Here is an 18,966-nt window from a genome sequence, read left to right on the forward strand (position 1 = left end):
CGAGCAGAAGCAGAGACAGAGTTGTTCTCCGAAAAGGACACGAGGTTGATCCGTCCGAATTCTATCTATATCAACTAAATCAATGATCATACGCGCGCTTATGTAAATTTCGCACAATATATGCTCAATAACTTTGCGCTTATTAAAATCGAGATAACAACATAAATATAAGGCGCAATATGTCAACTTGGGAATACCATAAATATAATTGTATGAACCTTATTTAGAGGTTAGATTTTGTTACGAGTTAAAGACTTCATACATTAATGGTATTGTTGGAGTGTAATCGGTTATAAAAGGATAAAGTCATCCCACATCGGAAGTATGAAAGAAATAATGTTAGTATATAAACCTATAAGAACCTCCCTCTATCATCAATTGGTTTTACAGTACTAAATGACTCATGAGCTTATATGTTGTACATGTTGGTGAACCAGAAACGATCTTTCACGTGATATCATATGTTAGTATATAAGTAGGGATGGCATCAGGTCGGGTTTAGGTAATCCCGAATCCGGACCCGATTAAGAAACCTCGCCCCAAACCCGGCCCGAAACCCGTCGGGTCCCCATTTACTTACATACTATCGGGTTTCGGGTTTCCCCACGGGTAAACGAGTATACCCGATTAGTCATTCTGTATTTATTTTTCAACAAGTTACCAAATTAAAATATCGAAAAATAACTTAACTACTTCATGTTTAAAGTATTATAAAATATCACATACAAAAAGTTAATTGAAAAGTTTCTAAAATAATCAAATACACAAAGTATATAAAATATCACATCTCGAAAACTTGTTGTATATGATTATATTGAATAAAATTATACTCGTTTTCAGAACAAATAAGAGAAATCTTTCATACATTAACAATATTTCACAAATACTAAGATTATACATAAAAATTATTATTAAAATTCCTCGGGCCGGGTATACGGGTATGCGTGTCGGGTATACGGGTTTATATCCAAAACCATACCCGAACCCGAACCCGGAATTTTTTTTGTAACCATCCCCATACCCGGTCCATGACCCGACGGACTCGTGTCAGACCCGGCCCAATTATAACGGGTTTCGGATTTTTCCATCGGGTACGGGTCATTTTGCCATCCCTAATATAAGCCTATAAGAAATTATCTTTATCACCAATTGGTTTTAAAGTAATAAGAGACTCATGAGCTTATATGTTGTACATGTTTGTAAACTTGAAATGAAAAAAACATTCAATGTTTGCCAATATGTATATATTTTGTTTTTTTAATAATAATATTTCTTGACAGAGTGTATTACATATACACTTCTTTACTCATAACTTCCATCCATACTAGTGTTACAAATTGGTAGAGGAGGGTAATAAATGGTCACAACTACACACATAAAGTTCATAAATGCAAATGCAACCGCACGCAAATGTATTATAAGTATCTCATTCAAACCCATTTTCTACACACAACTTTTTTAATAAAAATAAAAACCTTGTCCTGTTTTCCATACTATTTGCCAACCAATTAACCTTATGGCAACCCAAGTCACTACAAAAGAAAAACATTTGAAGGTAGAAATCATAAACAAAACCTATGTGAAACCTCAAAAACCACTAGGAAGAAAAGAGTATCAATTGGTCACATTTGATCTTCCTTATATAGCCTTTTATTACAACCAAAAGTTGATCATTTATAAAGGCGGTGTCGAAGAGTTTGAGGAAACCGTGGAGAAATTGATTGATGGGTTGAAGGTAGTTTTGGTTGAGTTTCATCAATTGGCTGGAAAGTTAGACAAAGATGATGACGGGGTGTTTAAGGTTGTGTACGATGATGACATGGATGGGGTGGAGGTGTTTTCAGCGGTCGCAGTTGATACTGCGAGTGCAGATTTAATGGACGAGGAAGGAACAATTAAACTCAAAGAATTGGTCCCTTATAATGGTGTTTTGAACATGGAGGGACTTCATCGTCCACTTTTATCGATTCAGGTATTATTTCTTATCTATCGATGTTTTTAAGATTTATTGTGTAATTGCGTGATTTTAAAATTGATGATTTAATTATGAAATAAAATAACTTTGTTTCTTAACTTGGGGTATCAATTTTTTGCCATTAGTTATTGATACTCATTTTGACACCCGTTACACAAAAATTCAGTAATTTTTGTGGATGTTAGGTGCGACGGTAATTGCATATTAAATGCATATCAGATTATCATCAAATATCAATTGGTTCATAACGACTAGACGTACTTATATGGACATAATAATATTGTTGTAAAATTTATATTTATTATTTTATTACTCACATATTTAAATTATGTTGCAAGAACTATAAAAGCGGATTAGTAACCTGGACTTTAATCTATTTTTTTTAAAGCAAAAACATATTAATTCAAATAGGAATATGAGTTCGGAGTTTATATATGAATGTACTTTATGGACATAATAATATTTGCATAATTACGCAAGTAGAAATGTCAGAAAACATTCTACTGACATGTAATTTAGAATTATACAAGCTAAGAAACAAGTAGTCCATTATAATGTTTTTTTCTCATTGATGCATTCGTAAAACAGCCATATAAAATGTAAAATAATGTGTTTGAAGACTTTAGACTAACCGAAAATGCATTGATTTTATAATGTGTTATTCACATTAAATTCCTGCTTTTCTAATTTTTTGTTTTCATAAAATCCATCAAAAAAGACTCAATTTCATTTCTAATAATACTTTTATTTGTGAATTTGCTCAAAAGACCATAATTCATGTCTCATAAAGTAAATATCGAGATATATACGAGTAATTTCAACTCTATTTTATATTAATTGCAGTAAATTTTGTTCCTACTTGTATAGAACAACAGCGATGAAATATAATTATTTAATTTAATTTGTTATTATTACTACAATAAAATAATAAATAAATAATACCTCTCAAAGAAAACATTGATTGCAAATTGCAATAAGTAAAAATAATTCTCATAGAAAACATTGATTGCTTTAAGTTATCTATTATACCAGCAACTTAAAATGCTGAGTAGGTTAATTAATAAATTATTAATGACCTTCTTATTTTTTTTTTTTAAAAGGTGGCAATTTATTTCCCAATGCATTACCACGCCTTTTACATAAAAAAAAATCTCAAAATACACAATTTTAACTTGTAATGTTATTGTGTTATTGTTCTAGAACCTGAAGACAAATGGATATTTATATTTTATATTTAAATTGTGATAATTTAATATATTTTGAATATATTAATAAAAGAAGGTAAAATGGATAAACATGAAAGAGACAATTAATTTGTTTGCAAACACTCGGCATTCGTCAAACTATGCACATGATATGTTTTAAACTTTTATCATGTTGAGCTTTTGTACAGATAACAAAACTAAAAGATGGGCTTGTACTGGGCTGCGCGTTCAACCATGCCATTTTGGATGGTACATCCACCTGGCACTTCATGAGCTCGTGGGCCCAAACTTGCTCCGGATCCAAGTCCATCTCAGCAGTGCCTTTCCTTGACCGTACCCAAGCGCGTAACACGCGCGTGAAACTCGATCTCACACCTCCCGCCCAAACTAACGGTCATTCAAACGGCGACACTAACGGTGATGCAAACGCCACGCAGCCACCAGCACCGGCTCCGTTAAGAGAAAAAATCTTCAAATTCTCAGAGTCGGCAATCGACAAAGTTAAAGAAAAAGTCAACGCGAATCCACCTGAAGGATCAACCAAGCCATTTTCCACATTTCAATCCCTCTCAACGCACATATGGCACGCAGTCACACGCGCTCGCAATCTCAAACCGGAAGACTACACCGTCTTCACTGTTTTCGCCGATTGCCGGAAACGTGTCGATCCTCCGATGCCTGATAGATATTTCGGAAACCTAATCCAAGCGATTTTCACCGTTACCGCTGCAGGATTGTTGCAAGCGAATCGGCCGGAATTCGCAGCGTCGATGATTCAAAAAGCGATTGATATGCACGATGCAAAAGCAATTGAAGCGCGTAACAAAGAATGGGAAAGTAATCCGATTATATTCCAATACAAAGACGCCGGAGTTAATTGCGTCGCGGTTGGGAGTTCGCCTAGATTTAAAGTTTATGATGTGGATTTCGGGTTCGGTAAACCCGAAAGTGTTCGGAGCGGGGCAAATAACCGGTTTGATGGTATGGTTTATTTGTATCAGGGAAAAAGTGGCGGAAAGAGTATTGACGTTGAGATTAGTTTGGATGCAAGTGCAATGGAAAACCTTGAAAAGGATAAGGAATTTGTTATCCAGGAATAAACCAATTCCAGGTTTAGAATCGCAATCGAGTATGATTTCAGGAATAAATTCTGAAGGTGAGATTGAAATCGTAACTAGTTTGGTTAACTTGTTGAATGGAAGTGGTTTGGATGTGGTATTTATGTAGTGTGAACATGTTAAGTGGGTATGTTGAATATTTTAGTTTCCAGATGTGGTTAAATTTGTAATGATAGTTGTATTTTCTATTGTCTCAATGTTAAGCTCTTTTGTTCGTGTTGTTTGAAGTGAAATATTCGTTGTGGTTTTTGATTTTAAATGAATGTTGTAGCTTTTTTTAGTTTGTTATAAGATTCATCTATTCATCTACTACGGAGTACTAGTATGTTACAGTACAAAATGAGCTACAATTTTCATAACCATAATACCCAAAACAATCTAAAACAAAACAATTTACTTGTTTTTGGGCAAAATCTTTATCAAAAAGATGAGACAGAAGACCCAGCTTTAAATCAGGTACCCTGACTTATAACAATGTGAAGAAATAAAAAACAGTCTTGGTTGGGGTATGTAATAAAAATGAACCTAAAAACTACTATTCGGATTCGTTCAACTGCTACCTCCTAGTTAACGTCCCTTTGTTTTCGAATGTACTTTGTCTTGATGCTCTTCTCGGGCTTTGTTCTGTACTTTGTCCCTGCCCTTGAACCACCATCACATACAACTACGTGTTGTTGAGCCGACTCAGTTGCTGCTTGATGGTCAGCTTGGACGTCTGGTGGTTCCGGTGCGGATGTTAGAACCAAATCAACATGGTCCTCTGATATTGCCTCTTTCCATCCTGCACACATAAAACCAAAGGTACCAGCTAGGCATAATCGAAAAAATGCACCTCACCAATATTTCACTCAGACGAGTTGTACGTGACGGGTAATTCAAACACCAAAAAAAGTAAAATGAATTTAAAAAAAACATTAGGGTAGAAATGGCATACTCTGGGAAAGAAAAGCTTTTGCTGCATCAATAGAAAAGGGAATTGTTTCCTGCTTATCTTCCGCTTGCACATTAAAGCTATTTGTATCTTCACTATCGGTCAACCGAACTCTAGTGTCATGTTGGGGCCCGCACACACTGTCATTATCTTGAAACTTGGCTAGACCGTTGACCTGATTCTGAGCTGTAGAGTTTCTCAAAGTCACAGATATTGAACCAATCATTAACTGACAGTTGTTCTCACTGGTTTGATTAATTGCATCATCATGAACTCTGGATTTTACATCATTATCAAATTTAGTCTTCTTGGTCCAAATTTTACCATATCCAACCCTTTGTTCCTTGTGTTTGTGCGCATGCTCCCGTTTAATCATTTTTTTACCATTCTGATTACTACGAAAACCATTACGACTACCTCTTTGAGATTTCGGCACCTGCCATCGACCAACGAAACGATGCCAACCACTCCCGAGCGTCTTCTGTTTTTCATCAGGTAAAATATCTGAGTGATCGATATCAATGACATCATCATTTCCAGAGAACTGATCGTTGTTGAGAGGTGCGTCAAAATTTTCATCTGAGATTAGATTAACGGCCTCCGAAGAGATCTGAGAGCTGGACGTGTCTTCTGATACAATGCTCGCAGATACATTGGGAGTGTATAAGTCAACTTTTAAGCCATTAGATCGATCCCGTGCCCTCTCTTCCTTTTTTCTGATCTTTCTTTGTCTTTTTCTTTCGACTATCTTAGCTTGCCTGTGTCCACACCATAACAATGGGTATCAGTTTGACAATATAACATTGAGCGAAAAACTTTATTCGTTAAAGGGTTAAAAAAGAAGTGTATGACTAGTAAAAATAAGTCCAATGACAAAACGATAAACTCCTATAAATACATGTATATATCAATATTTAATATAAGGTGCCACACACCTCCTTTGAGCAGCTTCTTCTTCCTCTACAAGCAGTTTTTGGCATCTCAATGCTTCTGCGTCTTTATCTGCAAGCCATGCCTTCACCTATCCAAATTTAAGTTTGTATGCTTATTAAAAAAAAGCTTCATGATTAAGATTATAGTTTTTGATCTACATATTATATCCTCATAGATAACTACACTTATACAAGTAGACCCTTGTTTATACTTTAATTCGCTTTCAGTGGAAAATCACAAGTTTCGAAATGTCTAAAGATATATTTTGGACCATATCTTCTAAATAATATGCGTTCAGTAACTAATAAATGGGCTCGGAAGGAAATATACCAATTTTTGTTCAAGAAGAAAACTTGTGCAGGCAATTAAATTCTTCGTCTCAAGCCCAATTTTCATAGCTTCACTATCAAATACATATTTCATCACAGATTCGGCTGTTCCAGAACATAGAAATGTTCCCTCACTAGCATCATCAAGAACATTGAATAATTCCTCAGAGGAAAGTGGCAACCTGGAAAGTCTACCGTGAACAATATCCTGCAAATTAGCATTCCCAAATCCTAAATATACCTCAGATATTAAAAATGTTAATAACTGAACAAATAAAATAACAATGAAAACAAAATATGAGATTGAAACGGTGCAGGAGGCCAAAGAAATAAAGAATGTCTTACTACAAGTGATGAGCCAGCCTTCACATATACTTGAGGAAGAGATAAAAATGTTGTTTTCCGTAAATTAACTGCAATATTCTTTACTATAGAAGAGCCTGGAACTTCCTAAATTGAAACGACAATTAGAAACAATAGTTTAAAATTTGGCCCAGTAGACCAATAAAGTTTGAGGGACCCATTCAAAGCAGAAGGCCCATAATAACAACGGCGTTAAAGTTAGACAGCCTAAAGACAACTCCAGAGTCTCAAAGCAACCGAAAGCAAAAATGGGCAGGGAAAGAGAACCAGGCATACCTCAAGATTAACGTCTTCGAAAGAGGTGATCTCTTTACTTTCACTGTAAGAGAGCTGCAAAAGACACAAACGGTGAGCATAATAAAGCGGAACAAAGTCCTCCACTAATGTATACTAGCTAAAAGTTACCTTATCCCAAAATGCTCCTAGTAAATCCCTGTACTGTTGGGGCTCCTAAACAATAAATGATAACAAAACCATATTAATAAAGATAAGTTCACAAATGTGACAAATTAAATATGACAATAATCAGTTAGCTCTGAATAAAGAGAACCTTATGAAACTTGATAGTACGACGATGTTTTCTTATATGTCTCCTGTAGTTGATAGTTGAACAGAACTCACGGGCACACTTGTCACATTTCTGCATTTGAACCCTAACAGGAGCTAGCAAAGGCCAACCAGTGACATCTGCACATTAAAAAGTTATGCTTTTTACTAACTCATATTCATAACAACATTCAAAGTTTCAAACACACATGAAACTATCCTAATTGTTAAGTATATATGCAATATATCCACTTTTAGATGACAGAATAATATATTCACCTTGCTGATCAAAGTTATGAAGTAACTGAATCCACTGTGTAGGGTTGTTGTCCCCTGTTCTTGAGAATGAAAATAGAGGCTCTTTCCCAACAGCTTGTCTGATGAAAGTATCCAAGGAATCAATCCCCTCCTGTGGACTCATTGCATCTGGCTCACCGGCAGTCAAAAGTTTCACAACAGGCATCTACGCTCAAAAAAAAAAAAAAAAAAAACTCTTCTTCAAGCCGAGACTGCATAGAAAGGAACATTGTCGCAAAATGATTAACCTAATCCTATGACAATGTGACAGCAAATGCACTTGAACACGATTTCAATAACTTTGTAGTTTCATTGATGTATTCAAGTAATTGATAAGGAAACTTAGACCTACATAAGTGGAATGAACTTCTCTTTTGAAATAATAAAATTCTTCTGTTGAGCTCTTATATAATATACTAAAAGCCAAATGCAAAATCTATACATTTACAATTTTTTCAATACAAGAGAATGCAGATGGAATTTATCAATATGCCAAATCGGTTTCTACAGCTATAGAATCATTTGTTTACCTAAAACATAAGCACAGCACTTTGAGGCATAATCAATTTCACATGTTTATGTATAATCCGATATATACAATCCTCATTAGCACAATACTAACGACATTCTACAAGCCCTACGCACAAAAAAAATTACAAAAACTGAATGAATTTGCATCATATGTACCTAGAGTTAAAGCTAATATATAAATATCTAGAACAATCACAACAGAGATTAATCATACAGTATATACTTACATACACAGGGAGATAGAAAAAAAATGCAAAAGCATTTATCAGATCATTACAAAACAAAACAATTAAAGTATAATTTAAATTTAAATATTGTCAAATACAGATCAAACTATAATAAGAAACACGTGCTAGGGTTAGAATCAAGTGATCTGTGATAAGCACTGATTGACGTACCAGTGGTGTGAGGTGCTGAGAGATCGCCGACGAGATTCGACTAAGTCGGAAGGCGGCGAAAGGATCGAGAGAAGAAATTAGCGAAAACTGTATGTATATATGTATCTATATGTATATGTTTCTTGTAGATAGCTTATGACGACGAATGAGAGACGCAGTCGGCCAAATCTTGGAGACAGAGAGAATAGAGACGAGGTGGTACGCCAAAAAAAAAAAAAAAAAAAAGCTTATTCTTGATTTTAATTTGAATTTTAAATTATTTTTTGGTTTTTTTTTTTTTAAATTATTTGTGCTTTGTGATTATTACTTTATTATTTATTATTTATGACTATTGTTGAATTGAAGACAAAACTATAAGATATAAGATCGATATACATATAAATATAAATAGTATGGATTAATCTACGTAAACTAAAACTAAATTATTGATCTCCAAGCGTAGAAATTTTGGGTTTCCATTTTTCAATAAAACACCTTAATGCTCATATTGTTTTAATTAACACTTTACTTTTTGTGCAAGATATTTCCATGGTCCATGGATATATATAATAATATTTTTTTATTTAAATTATATTTTACCTTAATCATAATATCAATTTTTCAGTCACTATAAATAACTGTCTTTGTTGATGTTGTTAACGTGCATAAAAAGTTGTGCAATTCAATAACCGCCAAGTCAATTTGTTACCGTCATGTACAATCTTTTTATGTACATTAAGGACTGTTGTTAGCAAAATTCTATTATATGTGTAAACTACATACTCCATATCCGGATTTGTTGAAAAATCATTCCTCATTACAACAAATAGAAATGGATTTGTGCGAAGTTCAAATTTCAAATGCTACACCTCTAAACCCACACGCGTAAGTCTAATAAATACCCCCGTACAAGTCTAAAAAATCGTGTATATACACACAACTTAAAGAGATGAAATAATAATATCTTAGATTTTTTTTTTTTTTAATCAACTTGTGATGAAGAAATTCATTGATGATGATTTAGAGCGAGGTATTCGTTAAAGATTTCATCACAAACAGAATCATCGGGATTCTTTTATGTACAAGTTTAGTCCTTGTTCAGAGTCTCTTTCATGATTTGCTCAATTCATTTTTCAGTATCAAAATCTTTAAGCTTTTTCAATACTCCATTCTTTATCATCAATAGTCACAAAATTAAATAAAATTTACAAACTGATTTGTCACTATAATAAAATTTTTACCAATTCTATGTCACATGTTCATGTTTGAGAAAACTTTATCAACCAAGCATGAGATAACACAACCACAAAGCATGCCTTATTACTATTACATTAACCAAATTTTAAAAAATCAGTGACAAGGTGCAGATAGTGCACCTATTACTATGATTTTACAAAGGTTATCATTTATGTTTAAACTACAACGCAAATTGAAACCAGACCAGGTCAAATATATCAACAGTAGATGTTATATTCTGTTGTAATTTGAGCTAACTAAAAAGATCCCCAGCAAGATTTTTCATCATGCTCTTGACCTATACAACAAAATAAAGCAAAGCAACAAGTCAAATACTTGAATCATAATTTATTTCTTTACTATGCTGATTTTTTAGGATGATGCAAATATTTGTAATTGTACCTTTGTATTTCACTTAAACAAACCTCACGTCTACAAGATATTGTTTGGTGTGCATATACTTTTCCTATCTATCTTAACCGTTAACAATTAAAACAATACATACAATAAGTAAGAGTAAATACCTGCTTTGCCGAAAGACCAATATCCTGAAGATCATCAAGCTACAAAAATAATAAGAGTACATAATTAGCCAAAACTGAATCTAACGATAATGAAATCGAAAGGAACAATGCTCATTCACGGTTGCAAATTATATAGTTCAATTAATGGTTCTTACGCTTTTAAAAGGTTCTGGAGACTCTTCACGAAGTTCAAGGATGTATTCAGCTCTCTTATCTCCAATACCCTGCAAAAACTTAACGTCTTAGGACTTAAATGTAGAAAACGAACACAAAATCTTTATATATCATAACATACCCGTATGCGTTTCAACTCATCCCTGTTAACAAAAAAAAAAAAAAAAAAAAAAAAAAAAAAAAACCCAATTATACTGGGAATATTATTATTTGTAATTAATAATAATGAATAACTGAAAAAAAATACTGACTTGCTAGCTGAATTAAGAAAGTGCAAATAGTCTTGAACAAGTGATTGCTACAAACACAAATAAACTAAAATTAGCAACTAGGACATACTTTATAAAGTTAATTAGCTCATAATTATAGTCACAAACCTTCATCCCCGAGCTACGTTTGCTGAAAGTTCCTGACAGACAATGTGATGAATCCGATTTATAAGTAACTAAGGGAGTTTTTGGTTCCAAAGTATCAACAGGGTTCTCATCCTCAGTAATAGCATATTGCAGCCCAGAAGCCAATGTTTGCGAGTGATTATTCACCTCTAAAGATTTTAAACGATCGAGTATCTTTTTCAACCCCAAACTTGGTGGTGATTGGCCATTAAAGGTCAAACTGTTGTTTTCCTTCTCTACGTTATCACCTGTGATATAAATAAATGAAGTATTATAAACTTTATTTATTTGTCTCAGCTGAAATTTATTTTCATAAGAGACTTACCATTAACAAGAGGAATAGATTCTGTAAAGTTGATTGGCATTGTTACGGAAGCATCCTACAATAGAGATGTGGTTTAAATTAAGGGAACTGGTGATAGTCATAACGAAATTACATAACATAAAGAACATAACAATTACCTCTTCATTCATAGCAATTGACTCTATTTCTTGGGTACCACCCGATTCATTAATTTCCTGCAATAACAATAACAGCTCCTTATTAACTCATATCTTAATCTTAATCTTAATAATTTTAAAATGATAATTCTATAAAGAACTTGTGTGATCCATTACTCTACCTCTTTAGGTGAAACGAGCACAATAGCCGAGGAAACGTCTACAACATTTGGGTTGAATATAACACCATCTGATGAGCATGACTCCTACAATCAAAATGCAAAGTTAATTAACAATCTAATACTTCGCTAAAAAAAAAAAAATGCAACACTGGCTTCATGGTATAATGTGGCAATATTTTTCCCTCAATATTATATTGCTTATAATGTTTATAGTTTAGATGTTCATTCCTAGATAAGGTACAAAAGGGTAATCAAACTTTATTAAAATATCAAACCTCCTTCTCGTGAGGTACCAACAGCGGGATCACCATTGAGAATATCTGACTTTACTATATTTGAAGAAATTTTTTCATGTGTCTATGTTGTAAAAATTTAGCATATTGTAACTTTAATAGGCCAATTTTTAAATCCAAATCATACATATCATATACATAATATATTATATATGTATAAAAAAACTAGCAAGATATTGGTTTCCACATGCAAAAGTAGTAGAGTATGTGGACTGTAGATTGTAGAATGCTATAAGATTAACAGATTAACAGAAGTATACCGTGTTCAATATCTGCTCCTTGATGCCATTTGCTTCCTCTGTACCAGCAGATACATCCCTTCAAGTCCAATGAAAACAACTTAATAAACTAAAAACAATTTCAATCTCAATCTGAATCTTTAAAAAAAGAAATTCATTTTACCTTCCTTTGTCATTTTTGGTTTTCATTGCAGACAAAGCCAATCTGGACTTGGTTCGTTTTGTAATTGTAGAGAATACAGCAGAAGACACGCCAGAAGTGGCTTTATTTGCAGATAAATGTACACGGGATGTGGAAGTTTTCTTTGCAGAAAAGGATGTATTCACACCAGATTTGGCTTTATTTGCAGATGAGTATACACACGAGGTTGAAGTTTTCTTTGTAGAAAGGGAAAATGCTACAGGTTCGATATCTTTCAGCCTGGAAGCTAAGGCTACTGCATAAACAGTATCCGGGCAAAACAACGGGTTCTGCATTTAAAAAGAGATTGGTTTACTCAAACGAAATAATATATTTGATTGATTGCATATATTAAAACAATGCATTAGACAAGTTACCACACAAACGAGTAGGGATATATGATTGTCTCCGCCTAAAGAATCCTGTAGCATTCGAGCAACTTTGCTTTCTCGATAAGGGATACGAATCTCGTAGGCATTGACAGCATGGATAACCTTTAGCAATGCGTTCAAAGACTTGTTGATCTGTATACCCTCAATAAAGTTGGTTGCATTAATGCTATTTCTTCGGGGATTCTCATAGCCTAAAAAAACATAATATTATTTATTACACATAGAAACTTAGAATACTAATGTCATCAAGTAGAATCATTGTTTGTACCTGCTAAATCAACAAAGTTCATCTTGCCAATACATTTTTGGTTGGTCCCTTCAGCAGAAGCTAAAATATGTACCATTAAAGCTTTATGGCTTCTTCGTGGGACCTCTAGTGTTATCTTTTGTGTTTGTTTGCTCAAACTATTCCCGCCACAATATAACTTTTGAAACTCTAACATCGATTTTACAGGTAACTGTAACAAATTCAGATGTGGAAATTGTAAACATTAGTATCAAACTAACACTTGCAAAAGTTTTACTCGTGTCACAAACTAATCATTATAGCAATTTACTTGCCTCGGAAAGACCTTTAAACTTTATATTTCCTTGTGCATCTTCTAGTACATGTACTTCAGGATTCTTGGAGTCTAATAAATCATAAACATGATTCTGAAAAACTTCATAGATTGATACTGCAACTGAATGTTTTTCTCCTAGACTTTTGAGAATTTCGTCCATTACCATCATTCCTAATCCATGATTTTCTTCAGAACCCTTCAAACAAAACAAAAAATAGACTTAAGATTAGTATTTGATAGTAACCACCTACTAGTAGTACCTTACCATTAGTATATTTGATTATAACATCAAATTTTCATACAATAAGAACCAAGAATTTATAAATGAAATAAAAGACAGTTCACCTGCATTAAGTAGGTCTTTCCACTACCTCTGGCTCCAAAAGCAATAAACGTTGAGCTTTCACCATCAAAAGCCTTTGCAATATGAGGTTTTATTTCCTTTGAGAATATTAGAGTTGTATCTTCGTTCTGCCCATAGCAATGATCCACCTCATACTCATTTTTACGGCTAGAAGAACAAGACACAAAGAACTTAAGTATAAATAATGCATAACTTAAAATGCAGATCAAAACTAAGTAAAATTTTTAGCTCTGATCTACCCAAAAAAATATACGGAGTAATAAAAGTACCTAGATGTTTGATCATCAAAAGACAGTATAACTTTCTCAGATCGCTCACTATCACCAGACTTACGAACAGAGATTATTGATGAAGAGCGAGCAGTATCCGATGCCAATTCCTGATCCCTAAAACCTCTAACCCTTGCAACAATTCGGACTTTTCCGCTAAATTTCGAGCAATGTTTGAATTGAGTTGTTGCAGACGAAGCCATAGACACTGAAAATTCTCACACAAATTTCAATTTCAATAACAATACAACTACAACCTACTTATTTCAATTGAATTGAAAGACTAGAAAACCTAGTTATACCAATTTCTCGAATCATATCAGGATTTCATACTAAATTTCCACATTACTTAACATAATTTAACAAAATCGTCGTGCAATTTCTTTCATATAACAAAACTATAATAATATAATCGTATATTGCAAACGCACAAACTTACACAGCCTCGAGAAACAGATCAAATTAGTAAACTAGGGCTAGAATCGCGTAATAAACATATGAAATTAATCGTAGAATTAAACATACCAGTGTGAAATTAACAGATTTGAGCTGCTTGTGATGAATTGAAGGAGTGCGAGGAAGAAGCGTGTGGAAGAAATTTGAGTAACCGTTGGGGTGAAAGGATTTGAATTACGCTCTACGCTCTCTGCCTCTATGTCTGAAGTACTTTTTGGTGAGGCCAAATATGACTTATAGGCCTAAAAGTTAGTTGGGCTTATAGAAACTTTATTTATCCAATAATTGTTGTTGACTGGGCTGAACCAATTATTATCCAAAATATGGATTAAAAGTTGTACGGTATAAATTCTTAAATAATGTGTGTGATGAATTTATCAAAATTCAAGGTGAATTTATCATTGCCAATTATTTTTTTAAAGATGTATATGGCTTTTTTTCCCGAAAAATCGATAAAACAAATAAACGAAACTAAAAATCAAAAAATACAACAAAAACGGAATTACTAACCTAGTCAACATATATAACTATCAAGTTTATTCAGTTTAACGATAAAGATTTCAGTTGTTAATCTATTCTATTCTATACATTATAAAACAATGTTTGTTTTGCTTACATGACGAAATCATATAAATTTTGCTTACGTGACACCATCGTAATAATATAAAAATAAATTATTATTAAAACTAAATAAATAAAAAACTATAGATTATATTAGTAGTTTTTTTATTATTATGTTATCAAAAAATGATCTAAATTAAATAAGGAAACCATGTACATGTATATTATTATTATTATTATTATTATTATTATTATTATTATTATTATTATTATTATTATTATTATTATTATTATTATTCTTCTTCTTCAGTACTTTATAAATATTAAAGAATGTGTCTTTTAAGACATACATGACCATATACTTTCTAACTTGATTATGTTATTTTTTTTAACGTAATAAAATAAGATTTTTTAGGTTGTGTGTCAACATTTAGCTAAATTATAATTAACGAAAACTTATACGTAATTATTTAATAAATATGGTTGATATGTTAATATAATATCACACATTAATTATGATATAATATGCACTTAATATATAATAATAAATGAACTTTATAAATCAACGGGAAGTAAAACAGAATAGTTATGGTGTCAAATATGACTCTATTACATAAATATTTATTATTAGTTAAGTGTATAATTTTATTTTATTATACCAATATATATGTTATAAGAGGCTATTATACGCTTGATAGTAAATCAGTTATTAAAATACAAATATCACGCGTGTTATGAAATCATTTATGTACATATCTATATTTCTATTAAAATTCTATAATGATGATTTTATTATTAAGTTAATTCACTTGTTAAGAAAAAATTAAAAAGAAAAAGAAAAAAATCTAAGCCCTTAAGGTGATGTCATTAATTTAATTAATAACTAATTAATTAAAACTACTTATTTATTTATTTCATGTTTTCGAGAAAAAAATTCACTCTCATTAACCATTAATTATTAATTATTATTATATTATTAATCAAATTCACATATGAGTTCTCTTTACGAGTTTAATTACGTTATATATGTATGCGAAATACATGTCTCAATAAAAGGTTCTATCTAGGCTTTTATGACAAGAAAAATAGTAATTGTGATGAAAATTGGAAGATGATGGTGACAGAATATATGTAGTTCGTTTATTCCGATCAAGTTAAGTACATCAATGTGTCTGTAAAATCAACGAGAAGTTTCTTAGTCGGAATCTGACGGGTCATTAAACTAAATGACTTTAGCGTTTAAATTCACTTAATACCTAAAATATATCATTAAACTGTTTCATTAAAACAAAATCCGTGATTCCACGGGTCATTTCACTAGTTAATTACAATATAATTGGTGGTATAACCTTATTAGTATACTAATACAAATAAAAATATTTATAGTCAATTAATAAATAAATACTTTAAAAGTCAAGTGTATAAGGTTCGGAGGAAAAAAAAAGTCATTTACAAGAAAAATAAAATATCAAATTAATGATATCTTATCCAAAAAAAACCATTAGTAACGGCGTCTACAATACTCTTTTAGCAAATTACAAGTAATATTAAAAATAATTTTTGAAAGGCTAAAAACCTAGAGTTAAATATTTCTCAAGTAACTTTTATATTAAAAAAATATATATATATAATTCTAATGAAAAGATAAGGGCTAATTCGATTTTTATAGTTATACGGGATCAATAAAAGATTTAGATTTATATTTAGGATTTTACTAAATCCATACCGGATTTTTTAGCGTGCAGAAAACATTTGTACGTGGTAGTTAGTCTTAACTTTTTAATAATAGTTATGAAATTGTACAATTATTTTCTACACGCTTACAACAACTTAAGGCAACTTAAGAGTTGTTGTTAAGAGTTGTTGTTAGCAAAATTATTATAATTATATTTTATTAAAATTATACGGAGTATATATACTCCATATTTAACATATTTAATTTAATTTGTATCACAATTCTACAAGTTGGTAAATAATATTCATATAAGCTACGCTAAACTCGTATGGATCAAATTGATACTCTATTTTTAGAACTTTGTGTGAGATAAAATACGGAGTATTGCATTTCTCGTTCAGTTTGTCAAATTCTAAAAAAAAACTCGTAACAAATTAATCACCATCCCTTATTTATTCTTTTGCATTTATTATTTTCCTTAAAAACTCAAAAATACCAAAGGATTTAAATCAAAATCAAACGTTCACTCACATTACGGCCGGTTAAGGATAATAACCGCTGTAACGGTATGATTAATTAGACAATATCACCCGTTTATAGTTAATACTGGGATTTGATTTCTGACCCTCTTCATTATATATTTTTGGCTTTGATTTAGAAAATATCTCTGTTTGATTCATTATAAAAATAATAAAATATCAACACTTCGATAACACGTACACTCTACAAAATATTATGTAAAATATAAACGTAAATTATGCATCTAAATAAGTATAAGATTACATGCAATATTTCAAGTTTATAACATATTTGATTAACTAACCATGCATTTTCTATATAAACTCAAACCTTCTTCAGCCGTCTTCATTCTTCTTCTTCACTTCACAAAAATTTAATTTTATTGATATTCACGATGTTTATACCAGAAAAGCGCTTTACTATTTTGTTGTTTCCATGGTTAGGCCATGGCCACATTTCTCCTTTTCTTGAACTCGCCAAAAAGCTTAGTAACGCCAAAAAAGAAAACAACAAAAACCACTTCGAAATCTACCTTTGTTCGACTCCTGCTAACCTCGAATCGATCAGAAAAACGTTACCGAAAAATATTACGCTCATTAATCTTCACCTTCCTACATTGCCCGATCTCCCACCTCACCTTCATACCACCAATGGTCTCCCGCTTCATCTTATGCCTACTCTCAAACAAGCTTTCGACGATGCACGCCCTGAGTTTACTAAAATTTTGAAAATGCTTAAGCCCGATTTGCTCATTTATGACACGATTCAATGTTGGGCTCCATTGGCTGCTGCTTCTTTTGGAATACCTTCTGTTGTCTTTATTGCCACTAGTACTACAATGGCAGCAAATATGTTTCATCTTTACTTGAATCACTCAAAAGGCGTTCCTTTTCCTTTTCCGAAAATCTTTTATCGTGCATATGAACATAAGAATGTGTCTGAAATTCTTCAAAGTTCTGCTAATAACCTTAAAGATAAAGATCGTGTCATGGGTTGTGTTCTTGATTCAACAAGTATTGTTCTTGTTAAATCCTTTAGAGAGATCGAAGGCAAGTACGCTGATTATCTCTCAAAATTGACACAAAAAAGGATTGTACCGGTGGGCCCACTTGTTGCGGATCCTAAAAGTTCGAAACAAAACAGTGACGAGGTGATCAAGTGGCTTGACACAAAAGCCGTAGGCTCAACTGTTTTTGTGTCTTTTGGGAGTGAATATTATCTTTCTAAAGCTGATTTGGAAGAAATAGCATATGGTTTAGAACTTAGTAATGTGAACTTCATTTGGGTTTTAAGGTTTCCAAAAAGTGAAACGCAAATCAATGCTTCAGAAGCTTTGCCAAAAGGGTTTGTCGAAAGGGTGAAAGATAGAGGTTTATTGGTCGACGGGTGGGCTCCACAAACAAAGATACTAGGACACAAAAATTTAGGTGGATTTGTGAGCCATTGTGGTTGGAACTCGGTGATGGAAACTATGAAATTTGGTGTTCCAATAATAGCCATGCCTATGCATCTTGACCAACCGGTTAACGCTCGGTTGGTGGCTGAGGTCGGGGTTGGTGTAGAGGTGTTGAGGGATGGAAACGGGCGGCTCAAACGGGAGAACGTAGCGAAAGTTGTGCAACGTGTAGTGGTTAGTGAGGCTGGTGAAGTTGTAAGGGAAAATGCTAAGAAAATGAGTGTTGATTTGAAGGTGAAAGGGGAAAAGGAGATTGATGTGGTTGTGGATGAGCTACTTGATTTATGTAAAATTGGGGCCAGATTACGTGGTATCGAGAGGATTGGAATTAGGAAGACTAAAAGCGAAGCTTTTGCGTTGAATATGTGTTGTACCGTTGAAGGTGAAGTTTGACATATCTCTTATGATCGGTTACAACAAGTTAACATACCGAAGAGTGAC

The 18,966-nt window shown here is 32.6% G+C and overlaps 4 protein-coding genes across 4 annotated transcripts; 2 read left to right on the plus strand and 2 right to left on the minus strand.

Annotated features, from left to right (window-relative positions):
• The first annotated feature begins 1,466 nt into the window (after nt 1–1,466).
• On the plus strand, nt 1,467–4,525 carry LOC139861723 (BAHD acyltransferase DCR). The gene is made up of 2 exons (XM_071850219.1): nt 1,467–1,972; nt 3,369–4,525. Exons 1-2 carry the CDS (start codon nt 1,517–1,519, stop codon nt 4,278–4,280), a joined length of 1,368 nt encoding a protein of 455 aa, XP_071706320.1. The 5' UTR covers nt 1,467–1,516; the 3' UTR covers nt 4,281–4,525.
• A 181-nt stretch (nt 4,526–4,706) lies between these two features.
• LOC139862802 (uncharacterized) lies at nt 4,707–7,863 on the minus strand. The gene is made up of 9 exons (XM_071851432.1): nt 7,680–7,863; nt 7,405–7,541; nt 7,260–7,304; nt 7,131–7,184; nt 6,837–6,941; nt 6,493–6,699; nt 6,165–6,250; nt 5,233–5,987; nt 4,707–5,079 (listed from the first exon to the last, which is right to left on the minus strand). The coding sequence occupies exons 1-9, from the start codon at nt 7,861–7,863 to the stop codon at nt 4,862–4,864; spliced, it is 1,791 nt and encodes a 596-aa protein (XP_071707533.1). The 3' UTR covers nt 4,707–4,861.
• A 2,185-nt stretch (nt 7,864–10,048) lies between these two features.
• On the minus strand, nt 10,049–14,503 carry LOC139862123 (kinesin-like protein KIN-10C). The gene is made up of 17 exons (XM_071850676.1): nt 14,384–14,503; nt 13,859–14,066; nt 13,571–13,736; nt 13,224–13,421; nt 12,931–13,120; nt 12,648–12,853; nt 12,253–12,560; nt 12,111–12,168; nt 11,558–11,641; nt 11,397–11,453; nt 11,260–11,314; nt 10,917–11,182; nt 10,791–10,837; nt 10,661–10,682; nt 10,521–10,589; nt 10,366–10,404; nt 10,049–10,139 (listed from the first exon to the last, which is right to left on the minus strand). The coding sequence occupies exons 2-17, from the start codon at nt 14,059–14,061 to the stop codon at nt 10,095–10,097; spliced, it is 2,013 nt and encodes a 670-aa protein (XP_071706777.1). The 5' UTR covers nt 14,062–14,066; nt 14,384–14,503; the 3' UTR covers nt 10,049–10,094.
• Nucleotides 14,504–17,463: 2,960 nt separating this feature from the next.
• On the plus strand, nt 17,464–18,918 carry LOC139862125 (UDP-glucosyltransferase 29-like). The gene has a single exon (XM_071850677.1). The coding sequence runs from the start codon at nt 17,464–17,466 to the stop codon at nt 18,916–18,918; it is 1,455 nt and encodes a 484-aa protein (XP_071706778.1).
• Nucleotides 18,919–18,966: the final 48 nt, after the last annotated feature.

The sequence above is a fragment of the Rutidosis leptorrhynchoides genome, chromosome 8 (genome assembly GCF_046630445.1).
Source record: "Rutidosis leptorrhynchoides isolate AG116_Rl617_1_P2 chromosome 8, CSIRO_AGI_Rlap_v1, whole genome shotgun sequence".
Taxonomy (NCBI): domain Eukaryota; kingdom Viridiplantae; phylum Streptophyta; class Magnoliopsida; order Asterales; family Asteraceae; genus Rutidosis; species Rutidosis leptorrhynchoides.

Excerpts from the sequence above, each read along its gene's own strand:
- LOC139861723 (XM_071850219.1), top strand. The coding sequence starts at position 1,517 with ATGGCAACCCAAGTCACTACAAAAGAAAAACATTTGAAGGTAGAAATC. Across the intron at positions 1,973-3,368 it reads GTCCACTTTTATCGATTCAG|ATAACAAAACTAAAAGATGG; the intron begins GTATTATTTCTT and ends GCTTTTGTACAG.
- LOC139862802 (XM_071851432.1), bottom strand. The coding sequence starts at position 7,863 with ATGCCTGTTGTGAAACTTTTGACTGCCGGTGAGCCAGATGCAATGAGT. Across the intron at positions 7,542-7,679 it reads TCATAACTTTGATCAGCAAG|ATGTCACTGGTTGGCCTTTG; the intron begins GTGAATATATTA and ends TTTAATGTGCAG. Across the intron at positions 7,305-7,404 it reads GTACTATCAAGTTTCATAAG|GAGCCCCAACAGTACAGGGA; the intron begins GTTCTCTTTATT and ends TTTATTGTTTAG.
- LOC139862123 (XM_071850676.1), bottom strand. The coding sequence starts at position 14,061 with ATGGCTTCGTCTGCAACAACTCAATTCAAACATTGCTCGAAATTTAGC. Across the intron at positions 13,737-13,858 it reads TTTGATGATCAAACATCTAG|CCGTAAAAATGAGTATGAGG; the intron begins GTACTTTTATTA and ends TTGTTCTTCTAG. Across the intron at positions 11,642-12,110 it reads AGGAGCAGATATTGAACACG|GAGTCATGCTCATCAGATGG; the intron begins GTATACTTCTGT and ends TTTTGATTGTAG.
- LOC139862125 (XM_071850677.1), top strand. The coding sequence starts at position 17,464 with ATGTTTATACCAGAAAAGCGCTTTACTATTTTGTTGTTTCCATGGTTA.